Source organism: Chiloscyllium punctatum, chromosome 1 (assembly GCF_047496795.1).
Source record: "Chiloscyllium punctatum isolate Juve2018m chromosome 1, sChiPun1.3, whole genome shotgun sequence".
Classification (NCBI taxonomy): domain Eukaryota; kingdom Metazoa; phylum Chordata; class Chondrichthyes; order Orectolobiformes; family Hemiscylliidae; genus Chiloscyllium; species Chiloscyllium punctatum.
Window position 1 is genome coordinate 3,275,838 of NC_092739.1, and position 26,492 is coordinate 3,302,329.

At 43.1% G+C, this 26,492-nt stretch overlaps 1 protein-coding gene across 3 annotated transcripts in view; it reads left to right on the forward strand.

Annotated features, from left to right (window-relative positions):
• The first annotated feature begins 6,302 nt into the window (after window positions 1-6,302).
• The window catches only part of dchs2 (dachsous cadherin-related 2), a 140,069-nt gene continuing 119,879 nt past the window's right edge, over window positions 6,303-26,492 (forward strand). For 2 of the 3 annotated variants that reach the window (XM_072562676.1, XM_072567589.1), the window contains exons 1-3: window positions 6,306-8,480; window positions 21,482-21,673; window positions 24,502-24,733. In XM_072562676.1, the coding sequence (XP_072418777.1) occupies window positions 6,657-8,480; window positions 21,482-21,673; window positions 24,502-24,733 (2,248 nt within the window). In that variant the 5' untranslated portion in view covers window positions 6,306-6,656. Of the gene's footprint in view, window positions 8,481-21,481; window positions 21,674-24,501; window positions 24,734-26,492 lie in introns of all 3 variants that reach the window. The other variant, XM_072568264.1, reaches the window with a different exon arrangement.

Here is a 26,492-nt window from a genome sequence, read left to right on the forward strand (position 1 = left end):
TTTTTCCAAGTTTTTCTCATGGTTTAATAACGTTTCTTTCGATATAAATTTTTTGTATTTGTTAGTTTTTTTATTTTTGTGTAGTTTTATTATGAATTTGATCTGTATTTGCCCATTTCTCCTTTTTTTAGTTTGCTTGATTCTCATATGTCATCTGTAAGTGTCGTGGTTTGAGTATATATTATGCTTTGCTTGAACTTGGATGATTGTGTACTTGCCACACAAGAGTTTGGTCTTTTATTATATGATCCATCATGCTTCGCGTTCAGGATCAAGAGGAGGGACTCTGGCTCAACAGATCACTCAAAATGATAAATTTATGACGAATTTGATAAAGTGGACAAGGACTAAAATATGCTGGGAAATGAAGCCAGCCTTGGTTAAAGTGACTGTGTCAATCCACACGCTGCAGAATCCAGACAGGCTGCAGCTACCTCCAGACAGTTTGCAAACAAACCTGGTAGCTGCAGACCTTACAATAAATACCCGAAAATGGGTTTGAATGTGTCAATGGGATGTTGCCCTCAACACAATCAGAAACGTTGAGGTGTGTACCAGACACAGAGGTGCCTCCGCACCCTTATTTGGAGGAGGCTACGTGTACTCAGCACCTCCAGTAATGTTATCAGCATGCCAACACCCAGTTGGGTCCAATTGATCATGACGATTACATCTAATTGATCCATTGGAGAATACTCAAGACGCTCCCAAAAGGGCACAAAGACTTTGAAATATAAGAGTCATTGCCACAGGAGTGGTAACTCGAGCAGTAACTGGAGAGTGGTAATTCAAGAATAACCACTGAAAGAGAAGACATCCCTAACACCTTTGGGAGCAGACCACATGACATCATCACATGGAGCCCAGCCAAGTTCTAGTGTGGTAGTATACAATTATGCAAAATTAAGGTAAAGTATAAGATGGTTTGTTTATAGTATTCTTTATTGTTCTAATATTAATTGTGTTAAATAAACAAGTATTATTGTGCATCAATATTATGAGTCGACTCTCAGTTCTTTTGCTGAATAAAAGAATTTAAACACACTGTATGGCAGGCTCAACTCAGAACAAGCTAGACTGGATACACCACAACGAAAAAGGATTTATTAACAAATAATGGGATTTCTGAACAAGGAAGTGATAACTCTAATCAAGCACAGTTCTATCAAGCTTTAGATGATACCTTGGATGAAACAGTTCTTTCTTACAGATAGGCATTATTTTCCAGATTGAGTAACGAACTGCAGTCTTGTGCTATTTGCAAGTGGTTTTGTAAGATGAAAAGACTTCTACTGGTGGGGGTTCTTAATTCAATGATTAAAGATCATTGTCAATAGGGTAAATTGGGATTTTTAGAATATAGAACTGTATAGCACAGTACAGGCCCTTTGGCCCTCGATGCTGTGCCAACCTTTTACCCTATTCAAAGATCAAAATAACCAACATGCCCTACATTTTACTATAAACTGTGTGCCTGTCCAAGAGTTGCTTAAATGTCCCTAATTGTATCTGACTCTACTGCCACTGCTGGCAGTCCATTCCACACACGCACCACTCTCTGTGTAAAGAACCTACCTCTGACATCTCCCCTAAACCTTCCTCCAATCACCTCAAAATTATGCCCCCTCATGATAGATATTTCCACCCTGGGAAAACGTCTCTGCTATCCACTCTATCTATGCCTCTCAATATTCTTTACACCTCTATCAAGTTCCTCTCACCCTTCTTCCTTTCAATGAGAAAAGCCCTAGCTCCCTCAACCTTTCTTCATGACATGCGCTCCAGTCCAGGCAGCATCCTGGTAAATTTCCTCTGTACCCTCTCTAAAGCTTCCATATCCTTTCTATAAGGAGGCGACCAGAAGAGAACACAATATTACAATATTCCAAGTGTGGTCTAACTGGGGCTTTGTAGAGCTGCAGCATAACCTTGCGATTCTTAAACTCAATCCCCTGCTAATGAAAGTCAAACACCATACGCGTTATTACACAACCCTGTCAACTTGAGTGGCAACTTTGAGGAATGACCTGCCCCTCTCAAAGCTGTGCTGACTATCTCTAATCAAGCTATGCTTTTCCAAATAATCATAAACCCTATCAGTCAGAATCCTCTCCTCTGATGTAAGACTGACTGAAAGGAAAATATTGTAGACGAGAAGACTGAGATACAGACTATTAGACTTGAAACGATTGAGGCTAGTAAGAAGGAGGTGTTATCAATTCTAGAAGGTGTGAGAGTAGGTAAGTCCCCTGGGCCAGGTGAGATTTATCCGAGGATTCTCTGGGAAGCAAGGGTGGAGATGGCGGAGACTTTGGCTATGATCTTTGAGTCCTCATTGTCTACAGGTTTAATACCAGCGGACTGGAGGATTGTAAATGTTGTGCCCTTGTTCAAGAAGGGCAGTAGAGATGACCCAAGTAATTATAGACCAGTGAGCCTTATGTCTGTTGTAGGGAGAGTTTTGGGAAGGATTATAAAAGATAAGATTTATAATCATCTAGCAAGCAACAATTTGATTGCAGATAGTCAGCATGATTTTGTCAAGGGCAGGTCATGTCTCACAAAACTCAGAGTTTTTTGAGAAGGTGACCAAGTATGTAGATGATGGTAGGGCAATTGACGTGGTGTACATGGACTTCAGTTTCACATGGTAGGCTTTTGGAGAAAACGTGGAGACATGCAATTAAGGGCGATTTAGCTGTTTGGATTAGAAAATGGCTTTCTGTAAGAAGGCAGCAAGTGGTGATTGATGGAAAATATTCAGCCTAGAGTCCAGTTACTAGTGGTGGGCCACAAAGATCTGTTTTGGACTACTGCCGTTTGTCATTTTTATAAATGACTTGGACACAGGCATAGGTTGGTGGGTAAGTTTGCAGATGACACTAAAGTCGGTGGAGTGGTGGACAGTGTGGAAGAATGTTGCAGGTGCATTGTATAAATTGCAGAATTGGGCTGAAAGGTGGCAAATGGGAGTTCAATGCAGATAAATGTGAGGTGATTCACTTTGGGAAGAATAACAGGAAGGCAGAATACTGGGTCAATGGAAAGATTCTGGGTAGTCTGGATGTGCAGAGAGATCTTGGTGTCCATGCATAGATCCCTGAAGTTGCCACCCAGGTTGATAGTGCTGTTAAGAAGGCATACGGTGTTAGGTTTTATTGGCAAAGGGATTGCGTTCCGGAGCTGTGATGTCATAAACTATACAAAACACTAGTGCAGCCTCACTTGGAATATTGTGTACAGTTCTGGATGCCCCATTACAGGAGGAAAAGGAAGCATTGGAAAAGGTGCAGAGGAGATTTACCAGGATGTTGCCTGGTCTGGAGCAAAGATCATATGAGGAAAGGCTGACGGACTTGGGTCTATTCTCATTGAAGAGAAGGCGACTAAGAGGGGATTTAATAGAGACATTCAAGATGATCAGAGGATTAGACAGGGTGGACAGTGAGAGTCTTTTTCCTAAGGTGATGATGTCAGCTTGTACAATTTAAAACTGCTGTCAGAGACAGGTTCTTTATTCAGAGAGTGGTAAGGGTGTAGAATGATCTGCCTACCAGCATAGTTAACTCAGCCACATTAGGGGCATTTAAACAGTCCTTGGATAAGCATATGGATGATGATGTGATAATATAGGGATATGGGCTTAATTAGTTCACAGGTCAGCATAACATTGAGGGCTGAAGGACCTATTCTGCGCGGTATTGTTCTATATCTGCAATTCCTAGGATTATCCCTACTCCCTTTCTTGAACAAAGGAATAACTTTTGCCACTCTTCAATCAGCTGGTACTACTCCACTAGACAGTGAGCACGCAAAGACCATTACCAAAGGCACAGCAATCTCTTCCCTCGCTTCCATTATAACTTTAGGTATATCCCATGTGGGCCAGGGACTTATCTATCCTCATGTTTTTTTCCAAATTTCCAGCATATCCTCCTTCATAACATCAACCTGTTTGAGCGTATCAGCCTGTTTCATGCTGTCCTCAGAATTGACAAGGTCCCTCTCACTAGTGAATACTGAAGCTAATTATTCATTAAGGACTTCCCCTAAATCCTCCGATTCCAGACACACTATCCCTGATCAGCTCTACCCTCACTCTGGCCATCCTCTTGCTCCCCTCATAAGCGCAGAATGCCTTGGGGTTTTCCTTAATCCTACCTGCTAAGATCCCTCATGCCTCCTTCTAGCGCTCCTAAGTCCATTCTTCAGTTCCTTCTTTGCTACCTTATAACCTTATACAGCCCTGTCTGTGATCCTTACTTCCTCAACCTTAAGTAAGCTTCCTTCATCCTCTTGACTAGATGTTCCACATCTCCTGTCATCCAAGGTTCCTTCACCCTACCATCCCTTCCTTGCCTCAGTGGGACAAACCTATCCAGCGCTCGCAGCAAACTCCATATTTCTGTTGTGATTGCCCTGAGAATATCTGTTCCCAATTTATGCTCTACAGTTCCTACCTAATGGTATTGTAATTCCCCCTCCCCCAAGTAAATACTTCCCATACCGTCTGCACCTATCCCTCTCCATGACTATAGTAAAGGTCAGGAAGTTGAGATCACTAACACCAAAATGCTCTCTCCCACCCAGGCATCTGATATCTGACTTGGTTCATTGCACCAAATCCAATATGGCCTACCCTTTAGTCAACCTATCTACATATTGAGTCAGGAATCCTTCCTGGATACACCTGACAAAAATCTGCTCCACCAAACTGTTTGCACTAAGGAGGTTTCAATCAATATTAGGGAAGTTTAAGTCACCCATAACAATAACCTTGTTACTTCTGCACCTTTACAAAATCTGCCTCCCAATCCACTTTGTTGCTACTAGGGGGTCTGTAGAAAACTCCTAATAAAGTTACTGCTCCTTTCCTGTTTCTGACTTCCACCCATACTGACTCAGTGGACAAACACACCTCGAGGACTTCTCTTTCTGCAGCTATGATACTATCCATGATTAGCAATACCAGCACCCCACCTCTTTTAACTCCCTCCCTATTCCTTTTGAAACATCTAAACCCTGGAACATCCAATAACCATTCGTGCCCCTGTGATATCCAAGCCTCTGCAATGACCACAACATTGTAGCTCCAAGTAGTGATTTATGCTCTCACATCATCACCCTTATTTCTGTTAAAATAGACACACTTCAATTCCATCACACTAACTGCAACTTTGCCCTATCAACTGTCTATCCTTCTTCACACACTGTCTGTCTATTCACCAGCTACCCCTTCTTCTGATTTTAGCTCCCACCCTCCTGCCAAACTAGTCTAAACCCTCCCAAAGAGTTCTAGGAAACCTCCTGCCCAGGATTTTGGAACCCCTCCAGTTCAGGTGCAGTCCGTGGAAGGATTGTGGAAATACTTTTATTTCTCTAAAGGTAAACATGCAGGTTGAGTCTGTGATTAAGAAAGCGAATGCAATGTTGTCTCTTATCTCAAGAGGGTTGGAATATAAAAGCAGAGATGTACTACTAAGACTTTATAAAGCTCTGGTTAGGCCCCATTTGGAGTACTGTGTCCAGTTTTGGTCCCCACACCTCAGGAAGGACATACTGGCACTGGAACGTGTCCAGCGGAGATTCACACGGATGATCCCTGGAATGACAGGTCTAGCATATGAGGAACGGCTGAGGATACTGGGATTTTATTCGTTGGAGTTTAGAAGATTAAGGGGAGATCTAATAGAGACGTACAAAATAATACATGGCTTTGAAAAGGTGGATGCTAGAAAATTGTTTCTGTTAGGCGAGGAGACTAGGACCCGTGGACACAGCCTTAGAATTAGAGGGGGTCATTTCAGAACGGAAATGCGGAGACATTTCTTCAGCCAGAGAGTGGTGGGTCTGTGGAATTCATTGCCACGGAGTGCAGTGGAAGCCGGGACGCTAAATGTCTTCAAGGCCGAGATTGATAGGTTCTTGTTGTCTAGAGGAATTAAGGGCTACGGGGAGAACGCTGGCAAGTGGAGCTGAAATGCGCATCAGCCATGATTGAATGGCGGAGTGGACTCGATGGGCCGAATGGCCTTACTTCCACTCCTATGTCTTATGGTCTTATGGTCTTATGAACTTTTCAAAAAGGAATGGGAAATATATTCATAAAAGGAAATATTTGCAAGGCTGTGGGGAAAGAGGCAGACGTAGGACTGACTACACAGGGACATGATGAGGGGAACGGTCATTTTTCTCTGATTAATTTTATGTATTGGATCGGAATGAAATGTTGAATTCATCGGAATAATACAAAACCGACATTGTATATTGTTTTTATTTGACCAGCTGGAGTTCATCACGTTACATACGCCAGTTGTTGCAATTAGTGGCAAGACAACCAGCGAAAGAAAGCAGCCAAAGCGATCGCAAGATGACATGGAGCTAGTTCAATACTCAATATCCACCAGTCTTGAAGTGTAGCAACTGAGCAAACCTGGATTTTAGTGAATAACAATTGTGATCGTGACATATTGGACTCAGCGAGAGCACAGAGAAGGGAAAAAAACCCAGAAAAATATACGATAACATTTATTCTTAAACGAGAATTCAGCACCACGGCTGTACAGAAAAAGGTCATCTTTGACGCAAAGTGTCATCGGAAATACATGACTACCAGGTAGATGGTTATTATGCGAAGCGTCGATTCTTCCCTGTGAATGTTGGTTTATAATTATATTACACAACAACGGCAGACAAGGGGGAAAATGCCAAAATGGGATCATCCTCGGGAAAACCGCTTAACTGCATGCCTCATTCAAACTGTGTTACTTTTGGGGGTTTGTCAGGTTACCCTGTCAAACAGATTGCGTTTGTCTGTAGAGGAGGGACAACCCCCGGAGACTGTTGTGGGGGATATCAGCATCGCCTTCCCCAGTGAGGCATCAACTGGTGGCTACTTCATCTCGGAAGGCGAAGAGTCGGTTGTTCTCCGCGACCTGAAAGTGGACGGGGCCAGCGGGGTTATAAAGACAGCCAGAGTACTGGACCGAGAGACCAGGGACCGCTACCAGTTCGTGGCGGTGACCGTGAGCGGGCACATGGTGACGGTGGAGATCACGGTCACGGACATCAATGACCATAGCCCGGTCTTCCCGAGGGACACGGTGCAGCTCAACATCTCGGAGCTGACCCCGAACGGGACACGGTTTCGGCTGGAGCCAGCCTGGGACCCGGACACGGGCACCTTCAGCGTGCAGAGCTACACGATCACGGCGGGGAACCCGGGGCTCTTTCAGCTGCGGCCCGGTAACGGACTCACCCGGGTCGAGCTGGTGCTGGGCGGCCTCCTGGACCGGGAGAACAGGGAGTATTACTCACTCACTGTGCAGGCTTCAGACGGGGGCACTCCGCCGAGGACGGGCACCATGCAGCTGGTTGTCCGAGTGCTGGACGAGAACGACAACCCGCCCCGCTTCGAGCGGACCGAGTATGAAGCGTGGGTCCGGGAGGATGCGGTACCGGGGACCCGGATTATCCGGCTGCAGGCCAGCGACCCGGACCAGGGCACCAACGGCTTCGTCACGTACGAGATCGACCGCAGACGCAGCGGGCCGAGCGGCCGGTTCGCCATCGAGAGCCGGAGCGGCGAGGTGCGGCTCCGCGGGCCACTCGACCGGGAGCGGCGGCCCCGCTACCAGCTGGTGATCCGGGCCTGCGACCACGGCTCCCCAGCCGGCCTCGGGAGAGCCTTTCTGTCGGTGAGGCTGCTCGACGTCAACGACAACCGGCCGTCCATCAGCATCGTGTACCTGAGTCCGAGTGGCCGGGCCGAGGTGTCGGAGGGAGCGGCCCCGGGGCAGCCGGTGGCCAGGGTTTCGGTGGGTGACCCGGACCTGGGAGAAGGCGGCGAGCTGCGAGTCTGGCTCCACGACGACGACGGCGACATCGAGGGGCCGAGCGTCGGTGGCAGCTTCGAGCTGCGACACACCCCGCTCGCCTCCATCTTCCTGCTGAGCGTCAACCGCCGCCTGGACCGCGAGCGCCGCCGCGCGCACCACCTCACCGTGCTCGCCTCCGACTCCGCGCGCCCGCCGCTAACCTCGCGGCGCTCGCTGCAGCTGCACGTGGCCGACGTCAACGACAACGCCCCCGCCTTCGAGCGCGAGGTGTATGAGGCGCACGTGGCCGAGGGCCCACTTCCCGCCAGCATCCGGGCCTCGCTGCTGCAGGTGAGCGCGCGGGACCCGGATGCCGGCGCCAACGGCACGGTTAGGTACGCCATCTTGGCGGAGGGAGCGCCGCCTGTTAGGGTCGACCCGCTGACGGGCTGGATCAGCGCCGCCGCGTGCCTGGATCGCGAGAGCCACGAGGTGATCCGCCTCTCGGTGGTCGCCCGGGATCTCGGTGAGCCGCCCCTCTCCTCCACCGCCAGCGTCCTGCTGCACGTCGACGATGTGAACGACAACGAACCGGCCTTCGAGCGGCAGCTCTACACCGCGACCGTGCGGGAGCACACGGAGCCCGGCACCTGCTTCCTTCAGGTGAGACCGATCTCCCCAATGTAAAGGAGACCGCATCGGGAGGAATGGATGCAAAAAAATGACAGAATGTTAGTAAAGTTTCTATGATGGGCTTGCAGGGGCAGAGTCAGGGAACACAAGTTTACAGTCTATAGGCTTAGCAAAGAAAGAACCCTCCAAGATTCTAGGCCCTGAGGGCGATATTAGTACAAATCCAGGACAGGCCAAGTGCTGGACTGACTAAGTTGGTGTTTAAATTGCATGCAGAGCAGTGAGTCTGTTATCTCTGATAGGGTGGGCCAGCATCTGAGGCAATCTGGCTCGCAATTCCCACTATATGGGGCCTGTATTGTGAAGCCATCCTCAAGGCCAGGCATGCCTGAAACGTACGTCAATGAGGTGCTAGAATTGCAACATGCTTGGGTGATTTAAACAAGACTGTCCTTAGTATCAGCAGACATGCGAAGCATAAACCCCACCAAGCACAACCACATCCTCCCTCATGGTTCCTCAGGTAACTATAGGCCAGTTAGCTTAACACCTGGAGTCGGGAAAATGCCGCAGACTATCCTTAAATAAGTAATAGTGAGACATTGGATGGAAAAGGTTCTATTAGGCAGACCCATCATGGTGGATTCAGAATGGGAAGGTAGTGTTTGACAAACTTACCAGAGTTTTTTGAGGATGTAACAAGCATGTTAGTTGAAGGGGATTAGGTGGATGTTGTATACTTGGATTTCCAGAATGCATTCAATAAGGTGCTGGATAAAAGACTCATCGGTAAGATAAGAATGCATGGAGTTGCAGTGAGTGTACTAGCATGGGTAAAGGACTGGTTAATCAATAGAAAGTAGAGCGTTGGGATAAATAGGTGTTACTCTGGTTAGGGATCAGTGGTGCACGGAGTGCCCCAGGAGTCTGTTTTGGGCCTGTAACTGTTCATGATATATATAAATATCATGGGAAAGGGTACTGAGGGATAGGATTTACGAGTATCTGGAAAGACACTGCTTGATTAGGGACAGCCAGCACGGATTTGTGAAGGGTAGGTCTTGCCTTACAAGTCTTATTGAATTCTTCGAGGAGGTGACCAAGCATGTGGATGAGGGTAGAGCAGTGGATGTAGTGTACATGGATTTTAGTAAGGCATTTGATAAGGTTCCCCATGGTAGGCTTATGCGGAAAGTCAGGAGGCATGGGATAGAGGGAAATTTGGCCAATTGGATAGAAAACTGGCTAACCGGTCGAAGTCAGAGAGTGGTGGTAGATGGTAAATATTCAGCCTGGAGCCCAGTTACAAGTGGAGTTCCGCAGGGATCAGTTCTGGGTCCTGTGCTGTTTGTAATTTTTATTAATGACTTAGATGAGGGAGTCGAAGGGTGGGTCAGTAAATTTGCAGATGATACGAAGATAGGTGGAGTTGTGGACAGTGAGGAGGGCTGTTGTCGGCTGCAGAGGGACTTAGATATGATGCAGAGCTGGGCTGAGGAGTGGCAGATGGAGTTCAACCCTGCCAAGTGTGAGGTTGTCCATTTTGGAAGAACAAATAAGAATGTGGAATACAGGGTTAATGGTAGGGTTCTTAGTCAGGTGGAGGAACAGAGGGATCTTGGAGTCTATGTACATAGATCTTTGAAGGTTGCCACTCAGGTGGATAGAGTTTGTAAGAAGGCCTATGGAGTATTATCGTTCATTAGCGGAGGGATTGAATTCAAGAGTCGTGAAGTGATGTTGCAGCTGTACAGGACTTTTGGAGTACTGTGGACTTTAGGCCACAGTTGGAGTACTGTGTGCAGTTCTGGTCGCCTCACTTTAGGAAAGATGTGGAAGCTTTGGAGAGGGTGCAGAGAAGATTTACCAGGATGTTGCCTGGAATGGAGAGTAGGTCGTATGAGGATAGGTTGAGAGTTCTCGGCCTTTTCTCGTTGGAACGGCAAAGGATGAGGGATCCGTGCTGGGACCGCAGCTTTTTACAATATATGTAAATGATATAGAAGATGGTATCAGCAATAACATTAGCAAATTTGCTGATGACACAAAGCTAGGTGGTAGGGTGAAATGTGATGAGGATGTTAGGGGATTACAGGGTGACCTGGACAAATTAGGTGAGTGGGCAGATGCATGGCAGATGCAGTTTAATGTGGATAAATGTCTGGTTATCCACTTTGGTGGCAAGAACAGGAAGGCAGATTACTACCTCAATGGTATCAAATTAGGTAAAGGGGCTGTTCAGAGAGATCTGGGTGTTCTTGTCCACCAGTCAATGAAGGCAAGCATGCAGGTACAGCAGGTCGTGAAGAAGGCTAATAGCATGCTGGCCTTCATAACAAGAGGGATTGAGTATAGAAGCAAAGAGGTGCTTCTGCAGCTGTACAGGGCCCTGGTGAGACCACACCTGGAGTACTGTGTACAGTTCTGGTCTCCAAATTTGAGGAAAGACATTCTGGCTATTGAGGGAGTGCAGCGTAGGTTCACGAGGTCAATTCCTGGAATGGCAGGATTGCCTTACACGGAAAGACTGAAGCGACTGGGCTTGTATACCCTTGAGTTTAGAAGACTGAGAGGGGATCTGATTGAAACGTATAGGATTATGAAAGGACTGGACACTCTGGCAGGAGGGAACATATTTCCGTTGATGGGGGAATGCCGAACCAGAGGACACAACTTAAAAATACAGGGTAGACCATTTAGGACAGAGATGAGGAGAAACTACTTCACCCAGAGAGTGGTGGCTGTGTGGAATGCTCTGCCCCAGAGGGCAGTGGAGGCCCAGTCTCTGGATTCATTTAAGAAAGAATTGGATAGACCTCTTAAAGATAGTGGAGTCAAGGGGTATGGAGATAAGGCTGGAACAGGATACTGATTAGGAATGATCAGCCATGATCATATTGAATGGCGGTGCAGGCTCGAAGGGCAGAATGGCCTACTCCTGCATCTATTGTCTATTGTCTATTGACTTGATAGAGGTTTATAAGATGATCAGAGGAATAGATAGAGTAGACAGTCAGAAACTTTTTCCCCGGGTACAACAGAGTGTTACAAGGGGACATAAATTTAAGGTGAAGGGTGGAAGGTATAGGGGAGATGTCAGGGGTGGGTTCTTTACCCAGAGAGTGGTGGGGGCATGGAATGCGCTGCCCGTGGGAGTTGTAGAGTCAGAATCATTGGCGACCTTTAAGCGGCATTTGGATAGGTACATGGATGGGTGCTTAATCTAGGTTAGAAGTTCGGCACAACATCCTGGGCCGAAGGGCCTGTTCTGTGCTGTATTGTTCTATGTTCTATGTTCTATAAATGATTTGGAAGGGGAGACTGAGTATAACAAATCCATGTTTGCTGATGACATTAAATTGAGTGGAAAGGCAGATTCTGCAGAGTATATGGATAGGTTAAATGATTTAAACAAGGGTCTGACAGTTGGAGTACAATGTTGGTAAAAATGAGTTATCCACTTTGAAAGTAAAAATAGTAGGTCAGTATTATTTAAATGGTGGAAGATTGCAGCATGCTGTTGTGCGGAGGGACTTCAGAGTGCTCGTACATGAATTGCTAACAGTTGATTTGCAGGTGCAACAGATAGCCAGGAAGACAAACAGAATATTGGCATTCATTGCTGAAAGGATTGAATTTGAGAGCAGAAATGTTCCATTGCAATTATACAAGGTGTTGGTGAAGCAGTACCTGGAGTATTGTGCGCAGCTCTGGATATACTGAGGAAGGATATACAGAGGAACTACGATTATATGAAGGACCTGGGTGAGGAGCAGTTCCTTCGGTTAATTGAATGCTGAATAACCAAATGCCGGATAACTTAGTTTATCTAAGCATCAGGACCGTGCAATCTTGCCGGATAATCCGAAATTCAGATTATCGAATGCCGGATAATCGAGGTGCTTCTGTACTTGTTTTGGAGGCGGTGCAGAGGAGGTTCACCATGTTGATTCTGAAGATGAGGGGGTTATCTTGTGAGGAAAGGTTGAGCTGCCTGGGATTGTACTCACTAGAATTTAGAAGAATGAGAGGGAATCTTATAGAAACATAAAATTATGAAATGGATAGATAAGATAGAGGCAGGCAAGTTGTTTCCGGTGATGGCTGAGACAAGGACTAGGGGACATGGCCTCAAGATTAGGGGGAGTGGATTTTGGACAGAGATGAAGAGGAACTGCTTTTCCTAGAGAGTAGTGAATCTATGGAATTCTCTGCCCAAGCAAGCAGTAGAGGCAGCTTCATTAAATATATTCAAGACAGTTGGATGAGTTTTTGCATGGTAGGGGAGCTAAGGGTTGTGGGCATAATGCAGGTAGGAGGAGCTGAGACGATGGATAGATCAGCCATGATCTTAATTAACGGTAGAGCAGCCTCGATGGGCCAAATGCTTCTATTACTATGAAACATGAAGAAAGACAGGATCAACTGGGCTTGTACTCACTGACATTTAGAAGAATGAGGAGGGATCTCATAGAAACATATAAAATCCTGATTGGACTGAACAGGCTTGATATGGGAAGAATGTTCCCGCTGTTGGGAAGTACAGAACTAGGGGGCCATAGTCTAAGAATAAGGGGTAAGCCATTTCAGGACTGACTTGAGGAAGAATTTCTTCACTCGGAGAGTTGTGAACCTGTGGAATTCCCTCTCACAGGAAGCTGTTGGGGCCAGTTCATTAAATATATTCAGGAGGGAGCTGGACATGGCCTTTATGGTTAAAGGCATCAAGGCATATGGAGAGAGGATGGGTTTGGGATACTGTGGTTGCATGATCAGCCATGATTGTATTAAATGGTGGTGCAGGCTCAAAGGGCTGAATGGCCTACTCCTGCACCTATTTTCTATGTCTAGAATAGACTGAAATCTGGGAATGGATTCGTTGCAGAGTCATGAGAGTGCTTTTTAATGAGCCAAATGAAAATAGCACAAGGGTAGCTTTAATTTGTTGGGGAAGACTTCAGTTGAGATCAGTTCCAAAGCAGACTAAATGTCTTACCTATCTGAAGCTGTCTTATAAAGGAATCTAGAGTTGAAAATATGTTGCTGGAAAAAGGCAGCAGGTCAGGCAGCATCCAAGGAGCAGGAGAATCGACACTTCGGGCATGACCCCTTCTTCAGGAATCTATCACTCACCTGCACAACGACCACGCCACATGCGTCTCCGCCCCCACGCCGATCTCCGTTATGCCTTCCTTATAAAGGAATCTAGACAGGCATGTAAACTGTTCATGAGTGGGAAGAGATTGAGGTGGCATTCTCAATTAATTAGTTCATGACAAAAGGAGAAAGGTGAAATAGTTCATTCTTCCTGGCAATCTTAAATTTAAAATTGTTTGCAATCAGTAAGGTACCAAGTATCAGAAAAGACAATTGTGCTGACAAGAAAGTTGTGTTATTATCCAATCATGGCTCCTGATTATGCCAGTTATTGCTCAATTTCTAAGAGGTGTACTTTAGCTAGAGCAGGGAATTGGCTTCATCCCAGTCTGGAATTACTGACCATTATTCGGATATGGAAGTACTTGTGATGAATTCTGTGGTACCTGACCTCAGCAGCAATGGAACCGAACACAATCTAGTGTTAATAGATGTTTTCACTCCATTTACACAAGCAATTCTCACCTGCAGTCAGAAGGTCTCAACCGTAGCTCAGGTTCCACTGAGTGATTGATTTATTTCTTTTGGTGTTCCATGCAGAATACACAGTGATCAAGACTGCAACTTTTGAGAGCAAGATCATACAAGAACTTTGCAAGGGTTTATGGCATCATCAGGGGTCATATTACTCCCTGTCATCCAGAATGCAGAGGATTCAACTGTACCCTTTATGACACATTGTGCACCTCACCTCCATAGAGCAAACACTTTCTCGGCTCTCTCTTACGCTTCATGTAATTAGGAAATCTTGATAAAAAGGAATTTGAACGGTATTATTCTTGTCAGAGTTGTGTGATAGAGAGTGCTAATGAATATCTTGGCAACTGTAGCATAACAGCTGTAGTTAGACTGAAAAACAATTATTGTCTCTGAACAAAAACAGTCAGTGGTAGCTGTGTTTCAGCCAGTATTACTGACCTGTTTTCAGTTGAGTATGTGCTTTATATAATATCTACTTCAGTATAGTTCCTTTTCTCTTGCCATTCAAGCTCTGAGCATTCAGTTCTCTGCCTGGAAGTACCATTAGAAGTTCACAATGTACTGTTAAGTAACACAATGGATAAATGGTTAGCATGAGATAAAATACTGATAGAATTCAGGTTATCCAATAATTGGCTAAAGTTCTTGAGTGGATATTTATTGCACAGAGAGTTTGGAGTTGTTTTCTTTCATTTTGATATAGTTGTTTCAGATTTAAGAATGAGAACAGTATATTGAATTTAAAAATAAAATTACAGTAATTTGGAAAAACAATTGTTCCAAGTATAGGGGAAAAAACGTCCGAAATATAATTGTCAATTTGTCTTATTATTGAAGTTTTAGACCTTAAAATCACTGTACTAGTTTGTGTTATTGAAATTTCTATAAACATGCATAGTTTTTCAGAAGTATTTGGAGAATATGTCCAGTGGATTATTGACTGAAATTTGCTGAAACTATTTGAGAGGGAGAAGATGTTGATGTTGGCCCAGTGGAAATGCTAAGCTACATCATATATTAAATAGTTGTTGAATTATATTATTTTTTAGCTTGTACTGAACTGTGATTTTAGAGTGAGAACAGTTGCCCTGTTAGCATTCTTCTGTGAATCTCAGATATTCCTATAATTTCAACTTTATAAGATTGTTTATTACAGTTATCCTAAACAAGTTTGCAAAGTTCTGTTTGAAACAAACTTATTGCATTCTATCTAAAATGTGAATGTTTTGCAATAGAGTCATAGAGGTGTACAGCATGGAAACAGACCCTTCGGTCCAACCTGTCCATGCCGACCAGATATCCCAACCCAATCTAGTCCCACCTGCCAGCACCTGGCCCATATCCCTCAAAACATCTCCTATTCATATACCCATCCAAATGCCTCTTAAATGTTGCAATTGTACCAGCCTCCACCACATCCTCTGGTAGCTCATTCCATACACGTGCCACCCTCTGCGTGAAAAAGTTGCCCCTTTTGATCTCTTTAATATCTTTCCCCTCTCACCCTAAACCTATGCCCTCTAGTTCTGGACTCTCCGACCCCAGGGAAAAGACTTTGCCTATTTATCCTATCCATGCCCCTCATAATTTTGGAAACCTCTATAAGCTCACCCCTCAGCCTCTGATGCTCCAGGGAAAACAGCCCCAGCTTGTTCAGCCTCTCCCTATAGCACAAATCCTCCAACCCTGGCAACATTCTTGTAAATCTTTTCTGAAGCCTTTCAAGTTTCACAACATCTTTCCGATAGGAAGGAGATCAGAATTGCGCGCAACCTTCCAACAGTGGCCTAACCAATGTCCTGTACAGCCGCAACATGGCCTCCCAACTCCTGTACTCAGTACTCTGACCAATAAAGGAAAGCATACCAAATGCCTTCTTCACTATCCTATCTACCTGTGACTCCACTTTCAAGGAGCTATGAACCTGTACTCCACGGTCTCTTTGTTCAGCAACACTCCCTAGGACCTTACCATTAAGTGTATAAGTCCTGCTAAGTTTTACTTTCCCAAAATGCAGCACCTCGCATTTTTCTGAATTAAACTCCATCAGCCACTTCTCAGCCCATCTGGTCCAGATCCCGTTGCAATCTGAAGTAACCCTCTTCGCTGTTCCCTGCACCTCCAATTTTGGTGTCATCTGCAAACTAAACAAATTATTAGTATGGTCATATCCAACAGGAAAATGTTGCCACTAAGCTCATCTCTATGGAATTATTATCCCACAGCTGAGATCCGAGGGAATATTGCCTGATCAGTACCAGGATTAAAGATATCTTGCAGCTGGGAAAGAATTTGGATTGAATTGGGGAGGACCAGTTTCTGAGGTACACATAGGAACAAATAATGTTGGTAGAACTGAAAATTGTGTTGGCTTGAGAGAGTTTGAGGCGATAAGGTCCAAATTAAAAAGGAAAACGCCAAAATACACTTAAAATTCTGAACCATTGTCAACGCATAGAGATCATTTGTACATTATAGAGATATCTGTGATGCTGAGTGGATTTAAAATGTGAAAGATAAAATTTCAATTGGAATTCACAATCCGTGAGTCTGAGCTGGAGGCAGTCACAGGAATGATATAGGTCTGTGGAAGTGGGTTTTGGCAAATATCTTGTCAAACATGAGGAACGACAACAAAAATAATGATGATAAACAAGAAGAAAGATTGGAATAGAAATTCTGTTGGAGAGAGGAACAGAACTTCTTTAATGTGGGGGCATACCTAGCAGGATGTGGCAGTGAGTTAAACACTAAAATAAAACAAAGAACTGCAGATGCTGAAGATCTGAACCAAAAATAGAAATTGCTGGAGAAACGCAGCAGGTCTGGCAGCATTTGTGAAGAGAAAGCAGTCTTAGCGTTTCGAGTCCAATGGACCTTCGTCAAAACTCTGCTTTCTCTCAACAGATGCTACCAGACCTGTTGAATACCTCCAAGAATTTCTGTTTTGTTTCAGATCTACAATGTCTGCAGTCTTTTTTTGTTTTATTTCATCGATGAAGGTTAAACATACTATGTTAGTCTGTTTGTTATTTCCAATATGAAATAGATCATTATTTTCTTGGGCCTACAAGAAGACCACGTTTCTAAAGAATTAAGAACATTAGCAAAGGAGCTGAACCTTAATATTTCTGGAGTTTCTGGATTTCTCAAAGTATAAAGCCGTATAAAGTGAATCTTTATGAACTCCATCCAATAGTCAACATGGCTTTGTGCATGGGAAATCATATCTCTCAAACTTTATTGAATTTTTTTGAAGAGGTAACAAAGAGGATTGATGAGGGCAGAACGGTGGATGTGATCTATATGGACGTCAGTAAGGTGTTCAACAAGGTTCCCCATGGGAAACTGGTTGGCAAGGTTAGATTTCATGGAATACAGGGAGAACTAGCCATTTTGGATACAGAACTGGCTCAAAGGTAGAAGACAGAATGGTGGTGGAGGATTGCTTTTCAGACTGGAGGCCTGTTACCAGTGAAGTGCCACAAGGATCAGTGCTGGGTCCACTACGTTTCGTCATTATATAAATGATTTGGATGTGAGCATAAGAGGTATAATTAGTAAGTTTACAGATGACACTAAAATTAGAGATGTAGTGGACAGCGAAGAAGGTTACCTCAGATTACAACAGGATCTTGATCAGATGGGCCAATGGACTGAGAAGTGGCAGATGGAGTTTAATTTAGATACATGTGAGGTGCTGCATTTTGGGAAAGCAAATCTTAGCAGGACTTATACACTTAATGGTCAGGTTCAAAGGAGTGTTGCTGAACAAAGAGATTTTGGAGTACAGGTTCATAGTTCTTGAAAGTGGAGTCGCAGGTAAATAGGATAGGGAAGAAAGCATTTGGTATGCTTTCCTTTATTGGTCAGAGTATTTAGTACAGGGGTTGGAAGTTCATGTTGCGGCTGTACAGGGCATTGGTTAGGCCACTTTTGGAATATTGCCAATATTGGAGGATTTGAGCTATAGGGGGAGGTTGAATAGGCTGGGGCTGTTTTCCCTGGAGCGTCGGAGGCTGAGGGGTGACCTTTATAGAGGTTTATAAAATCATGAGAGGCATGGATAAGAAAACTAGACAAAGTCTTTTCCCTGGAGTGGGGGAGTCCAGAACGAGAGGGCATAGGTTAGGGTGAGAGGGGGAAAGATATAAAAGAGACGTAAGGGTCAACATTTTCACACAGGGTGGTACGTGTATGGAATGAGCTGTCAGAGGAAGTGGTGGAGGCTAGTACAATTGCAACATTTAAGAGGCATTTGGATGGGTATATGAATAGGAAGGATTTGGAGGGATATGGGCCAGGTGCTGGCAGGCGGGTCTAGATTGGGTTGGGATATCTAGTTGACATGGATGAATTGGACCGAAGGGTCTGTTTCTGTGTTGTACATCTCTATGACTCTGTGAATATGAGCAGAAGGAGATAATATTCTGTTAAGCTGAAACTGCACTTGCAAGATTGGAGGCTATCCTGCTTACCTGATTTGGTGTGGTCCCAATTAATGAACTGTTATTAGGAGTGATGTAGAGGCGCTGGTGTTGGACTGAGTTGGACAAGGTCAAAAATCACATGACACCAAGTTATAGTCCAGTGGGTTTATTTGAAAGCACTAGCATTTGGAGCACTGCATCTGTGGGGTGAGTTTGCATTTGCAGATTCATTCTATTTTGTTCAAAAGAACACAATTTGTAGACAGTCAGTCAATGTGGCAGTTTATAAACTCCTACTTTGGAAAGAAAAGACAGACAGATTCCAAACAAGACCTCACACCTAAAATACATTGTCTGACCAGAGGTGTCATCTCCTTCATATTGATAACATCTTAAGTTATCTCAGGGCAATGACTTGAAAGAAATTCTGGGATTTGTGTATTAATCAACTGAAACTTGCACCTTCTTTCTAACTGATTAAAAATTTAAGAGCCATCTTAGGTGTGTTCAATTCATTCACCTGAGTTGCATGACCTTTCAATCTTTTTCTTATCTGCGCATAAAGTCTTCCTCTCTCACTAACACCTGATGAAGGAGCAGTGCTCCGAAAGCTAGTATTTTCAAATAAATCTGTTGAACTATAACCTGGTGGCATGTGATTTTTGACCTTGTTATTAGGAGAGCAGGGCTACCTCTTAGACTCCTGACCATAGTGAAGAATCTTAAACTGACAATGAATGAAATCAGATGAGCCATAAGCTTTTCAATGCAGCTAATTAACCTACACAGAATTTTCAAACTTTGTTTACATTGCTTAGATTGGTACAGGTGATGCTGCTTTTACACCTCTGAAGAGTTATTTTGAGATTATTTTTCTGTCAGGTGTCAGTTATAGTCATACAGCATGGAAACAGACCCTTCAATCTAATCTATCCATACCAATCCTAAACTGGACAAATCCCATTTTTCTGCATTTGGCCCATATCCCTCTAGACTCTTCTTGTTCATGTACCTGGTAAAAACAATAACTGCAGATGCTGGAAACCAGATTCTGGATTAGTGGTGCTGGAAGAGCACAGCAGTTCAGGCAGCATCCGAGGAGCAGCAAAATCGACATTTCGGGCAAAAGCCCTTCATCAGGAATAAAGGCAGTGAGCCTGAAGCGTGGAGAGATAAACTAGAGGAGGGTTGGGGTGGGGAGCACCCCCACCCTCCTCTAGCTTATCTCTCCACACTTCAGGTTCACTGCCTTTATTCCTGATGAAGGGCTTTTGCCCGAAACGTCGATTTTGCTGCTCCTTGGATGCTACCTGAACTGTTCATGTACCTGTCCAAATGTTTTTTAACAATTGTAATTGTACCCACCTCTATACTTCCTCAGATAACTCATTCTACAGATGCACCACCCTCTGTTAAAAAGATAACCCTCAGACCATTTTTAAATCTTGCCTTGCTCACCTTAAACCTATGCCTTCTAGTTTTGAACTCCCATCCCTTTGGAAAAAGACCTTGGCCATTCACCCCATCTGTGCCTCTCCTGATTTTACAAATCTCTGTAAGGTCACCCCCTCAACCTCCTACACTCCAGGGAAAAATGTTCCAGCCCATCTAACCTCTCCTTACAGCTCCAACCCTCCAGTCCCAGCAATGTCCTTGTAAATTTTTTCTGTACTTTTTCTAGTTTAACAACATCCTTTCTATCGTAGGGCAAGCATGATGGTTCAGTGGTTAGCACTGCAGCCTCACAGCGCCAGGGACTCTGGTTCGATTCTAGTCTGTGTGGAATTTGCACGTCCTCCCCGCATCTGTGTGGGTTTCCTCCTACAGTCCAAAGAAGTGCAGGTCAGGTGAATTGGCCATGCTAAATTGCCCGTCATGTTAGGTGCATTAGTCTGAGGGAAATGGGTCTGGATGGGTTACTCTCCGGAGGGTCGGTGTGGACTTGTTGAGTCAAATGGCCTTTTCCACACTATAGGCAATCTAATCTAAACCAGAATTGTTTGTAGTACTCGAAAAGTGGCCTCACCGATGTCTTATATATCTGCAACATGACGTCTCAACTCTGATACTCAATGCTCTGATCAATGAAGGCAGTCATGCCAAATGCCTCCTTCACCACCCTGCGACGTCAATTTTAAGGAACTATGAACCTGCACCTGTAGGTCTCTGTTCACCCAGAGCCCTACCATTAACTGTAAGTTCTGCCCTGATTTGAACAAACTCCTTGAGGGCAGAGAAAAGTGAAGAATAAGTTCAGCTTTACAGCTTTGTTCATTGGTACAAGTCCTTTCCAGTAGGAATCACAAAGTGACAACCCTCTATGGGAGAGTTGTCCAGATGTATTAAGAGCTCTGAATTGGTTTGGTGGATGAATGGAAAGTTTCTCAATTTGCTGTTTCTTCTGGCTCCACAAGCAATGTAAGAAGCTTGCCTTAAAAGGCCCCTTCTGGTTTCATCCTGTCTTTACCTAAAACAACACCCACTCAAGCCAAATCTGAAATTCCAATTCAGAGCCAAATTATGTCATTGGATTTCAGTTTATATAGTAAGGGGTTCTACCAGTTTAAGATGTGTGCTGTTGTTAAAGAACAGAGAAAATCAAAATCAACACAAACACTTAGGAAATTGCAGCTAATTCATCTGGGAGCATCTACCTGGTTTCTCCTAGATGGGAAGGCTCGAAATTTGTCAACTTTGTGTCAGTAAACTTTAAGAATACATATTTAAATTTTAAATTAAGATTTAATAATTATATATGACATATGAGTATCTGACTGTAATTAAGTCTTTACCTGTGCAAAAGTATAATTAGCTAATCCTGGATGTTTTTGGGAAGATTTATTACAGCTTTGATTCTTTGTTATAACATATCAGTTGAATTATAATGAAGGCATTCAGAGATGTGAATTGTTTTCCAATCGTAGTTTTCTCTTGAAATAATTAATTTTCCCCTCCAACTGGTAGGTTAATGCAAGAGATGCAGATGATGGTCTTTTTGGTACTATCCATTATTTTCTTTATGATGATGTTAACAACTATGAGAAGTCACATCTCTTTACCATTGACGCCTCTTCTGGTCAAATCTGTACAACCCAGAATATGGATAGAGATAATGGACCTCCAAGTTATGATCTGTTAGTGATTGCTGAGGATGGGGTAAGTTAAGTCTTATATTTGTAAACCTTGGTTACTCTTCGTTGAGGAAATTATGTATATCATTTAAAAGTTTAGGGGTATTTAGAGATGAAAGTAGAAACTAGAATTTGTATTATTTGTATAAAATCACAAGAAACATACAAGATATGAAGTCTTCAACTTTATTGAGCTAATTTTGCAAGTGTACTAACTGATTGCTTGTAACTCCTATTGACATGATTGGTCAGGGAGCAGAATGCATAATTTGGCCAAAAGCTGCAAAGTGAGAAAGTCTTATCCTTGTGTCTTTGTATCCTTTCCCCATAACCTTTGGTTTCCCCTACTGATGAGAATCTATCTTAAACATACACAAGGATTCTATCCTCACAACTCTGTGGAATCGGGTTTCAACCCTCTGAGAAGAGAAATTCCTCCTCATCTCAGTCTTGATTTGGCAACCCTTTGCTCTGAGACTATGCCCTCTGGCCCTCAATTCTGCTGAGGGGGAACATCCTCTCAGCATTTACCCCGTTAAGCCCCTTAAGAATCCTGATGTTTTCAATGAGATCACTTCTCATTCTTCTCAACTCCAGTGAGAGAGTCACAATTGGTTTAATCTTTGCTCATAAGACAATCGCTGCATAATAGTGATCATCCCAGTGAACCTTCTCTGAACTGCCTCCAATGAAGTTACTTATTTCTTTTAAATAAGTGTACCAAAATTAATGAGCTCAGGTTGAGGTTCTGGATGTAGGTTTGATCGCTGAGCTGGAAGGATAATTTCCAGACGTTTCGTCACCCTACTAGGTAATATCTTCAGTGGGCCTCCGGGCGAAGCTCTGCTGATGATTCCTGCTTTCTATTTGTGTGTTTGGGTTTCTTTGGGTGGTTGATGTCATTTCCTGTTCTTTTTTCTCAGGGGGTGGTAGATGGAGTCTAACTCGATGTGTTTGTTGATAGAGTTCCATTTGGAATGCCATGCTTCTAGGAATCCTCGTACGTGTCTTTGTTTGGCTTGTCCGAGGATGGATGTATTGTCCCAGTCGAAGTGGTATCCTTCCTTATTTGTATGTAAGGATACTAGTGAGAGAGGGTCATGTCATTTTGTGGCTAGTTGATGTTCACGTATCCTGGTGGCTAATTTTCTGCCTGTTTGTCCAATGTAGTGTTTGTTACAGTTATTATTGCACGGTATTTTGTAAATGACATCAGTTTTGCTTGTTGTCTGTATGTAGTCTTTCAAATTTAGCTGCTGTTTTAGTGTGTTGGTGGGTTTGTGGGCTACCATGATGCCAAGGGGTTTGAGTGTCTGGCAGTCATTTCTGAGATGTCTTTAATGTAGGGGAGAGTGGCTCGGGTTTCTGGTTTCTGCTTCGCCCGCAGGCCCACTGAAGATGTTACCTAGTAGGTTGACGAAACGTCTGGAAATGAACCTTCCAGCTCAGCGAGCAAACCTACATCCAGTACCAAAAATGCCCACAGTAACTCCAAATGTGGTCTCAGCAACATCTTGTCAGTTGCAGTAAGCCTTCCCTACTCTTGTACTTACCCACTTGAAATAAGGGCCAACATTCCATTTGCCTTCCTGATTTTTTTGCTGCACTGTGTGCTAGCTTTCTGCGTTTCATGTGCACATACCCCAAAGATCTTTTGTTGCATCCTTTTGCTGTTTCTGTCTTTAAAATAATATTTTGTTCTTCCAAAATCAACAGCTTTGCATTTTCCTATGTTGTACTCCATTTGCCGCCTTTTGCCCACTTACTTAATCTATCGATGCCTCTCTGTTTGAATCCCTCTCACAATTACCCTTTCCACCTATTTTAGTGTTTTGCAAATTTAGCTACAGTACATTGACTTCCTTCTTCCATGTCATTAATGTATAAACAGTTGCAGATCCAAGCCTAGATCATCACACACGATTCCAGCCTTGAGCAATTGTCAGTGTGGAGTTTGCACATTCTCCCCATGTCTGCGCGGGTTTCCTCCGGGTGCTCCAGTTTCCTCCCACAACCCAAAAGATGTGCAGATTAGGTGAACTGGACATGCTAAACTGCCCATAGTGCTCAGGGATATGTAGATTATGTGCATTAGCTAGGGGTAAATACAGAATCATAGGGTAGGGGAATGGGCCTGTGTGGGATACTATTTGTAGGGTTGGTGTGGACTTGTTAGGCCAAATGGCCTATTTCCACACTGTAAGGATTCTATGATCTTTACAACTCTCCTCACTTCATTTCTTGTTAACAATGCTCCCCTGACAAATTTTCCAACCCTCCTATCAGTCCAAAAGGTCAAAAATCCCTGAATTTTACATTCCTAATTTTGAACTCCTTGTAACCATGATTCTGTAATGGTGATTAGATTATATTCATTTACCTTTATTTGCACCATTAGTTCGTCTACCTTGTTTGGAATGCTTTGTACATTAAGATACTAAGCCTTCAAACTCATTCTCTTATCAAGCTTTCCTACACTTACATGGTTCCATGGTTACAATATGACAGTCACACATCTGTCCCTTCCATTTATTTCTCTTGGTGTTCAGCCACACCACTAACCCCTACCACGTCAAACTATTTAAAGCCCCATCTACAACACTAGTTATGCGATTCACCAGGACTGTTGTCCCAGTATGATTCAGGTGAAGCCTGTCCAATTAGAACGATTCCCTCTTTCCCCTGTCTTGGTAGCAATGTCCCTGAATTCTCCCACACCAATCTTTGAGGCACGCATTTAACTCTTCAATATTGTTGACCCTGTACCAGTTAACTTGTGGCTAGTAATCTGGAGATTATATACACAATCCCACTCAATTATATATTAGATTAATGTGATTTTTTTTTCTATAGGGTGGTTTGAGTGCTCAATCATTTATCCACTTAGATCTACAAGACATTAACGATAACCAACCATTATTCAACCCCTTGACTTATGTAACCAGTATCAGCAGCTATACACAGCCAGGAACAGAGATTACAAATGTGATGGCCTCTGACAGGGATTCTGGAGTCAATGGAAAGGTGTCATATGAACTTCTAACTGGAAACTTCTCTTCTTTGTTCTCTGTAGACTCCTCGACAGGTATAATAAAATTATTTCTTCTGATTTCAACATTACATTGTTCATATTGAACTTTGCTATAGTAATCACATTCATTCTGCCAAATTTATCTTTTAGTAAGACTGATAATGACTGCACCAGATCTGCCCCTGAATTTTAAGTCCTTCCAGTTCATGACATGTCCCAGATCCTGACTGAAAAAAATCAGTCTTTGCCAATGCTATAATACAACCAAAGGCTAGAAAATTGAATCTTGTCAAATTTCTTTTCCTGTGGAAACTACCTCACCTCTGCTCATTGCTACTTTCTCAGCTTAACCTTAATCGAGAAGTTAATGTGTACCTCAAGATGTTTATCATTAAGATTTCTGATTTTTGGTTAGATCAGAGAGACAACTTTGATATCATTGCCATTTTAGTGTGCAATCAATAGCGGTATTTTACCACAAATAATTCCAGCATTCACCACTTCATCACTGACTCAAACAATACGATTTTCAACTGCATCTGAAATTAGTCATGATTAAAATACCTTTCTTTGAAGATAGCTTTATCTTAAATCCATAATGATTATTTTATTCAATGAAATATAAAATCCTCATTATCAAGCAAGATAAGTAAGATCAGAAGTTCTTCTTTATTGAAAAATAAAGTCTTTTGCTTAAGTGGTATGAACTTTCTTATTGTTAGCCTTTCTTTCTTCCACCAACCTCCATCCTAAAAAAAAAGTTGCCTGCCAAAAAAGTGGTTTAATCTCAAATGCTAAAAATTTGGTGTTATCTTGTGAATATCTCAATTTGATTCCTTTACAAGGGCAATTAAGTATGACTAATAAATGCTAACCTTGCTGTCAATGCTGTCATCCTACCAAAAAATGAACAAACGTCATTTATGTGCACACAGTAGATACTGTCCATATCAAGGTGTGTGAATCAAATTGAGTTAATCTGATGCTGTTTAATATTGTAGTTTTGTATTTACATTGTCTAACACTGTTTACTTTAATTCTATTAGAAGGTAAATTGCAATGTAACTTTAATAACACCTGTTCTTATTCTAAAGCAAAGATCTACCAAGCTAACTGTTTGAATTTATGATCATTTGTGAGTCAAAAACAGAAAATGTCAGCTAAGAAAAAACATTCCAGGAGCATATTGTTTTCATGGTTTCAGGAGCAGATGTTGGGAAACCATGAAACACCAGGTTGTAGTCCAACAGGTTTATTTGGAAGCACTAGTTTTCGGAGCGCTGCTCCTTCATCAGGTGGTTGTGGAGTATAAGATCGTAAGACACAGAATTTATAGCAAAAATTTACAGTGTGATGTAACTGGAATTATATATTGAAAAAGACTTGGATTGTTTGTTAAGTCTCTCATCTTTTAGAATGGGCATGTTGGTTTCAGTTCTTTCAAATGTAAATCACAGAACTTTTTTGAAGTTCCATTCTCAAGTGAACTTTAACAATTGGTGTCATGTCGGCAGGATAATGCATTTAAGGTGTGAGGTGCCTTATGTGAGACTGTCTGTGTTACAATGTTCAGACTGATTCTAACTTGAAAAAAACGGATTTACAGGATTTTACATGGATTCATGCAGTTTTTGAGCAAAATAAAATGTAATTTTCACACCCTAAATGTATTATCTGAGCTGACATGACACCAATTGTTAAAGTTCACTTGAAAATGTAACTTTAAAAAAAGTTCTGTGATTTACATATGAAAGAACTGAAACCAGCATGTTCATTCTAAGAGATGAGAGACTTAACAAACAATCCAAGTCTT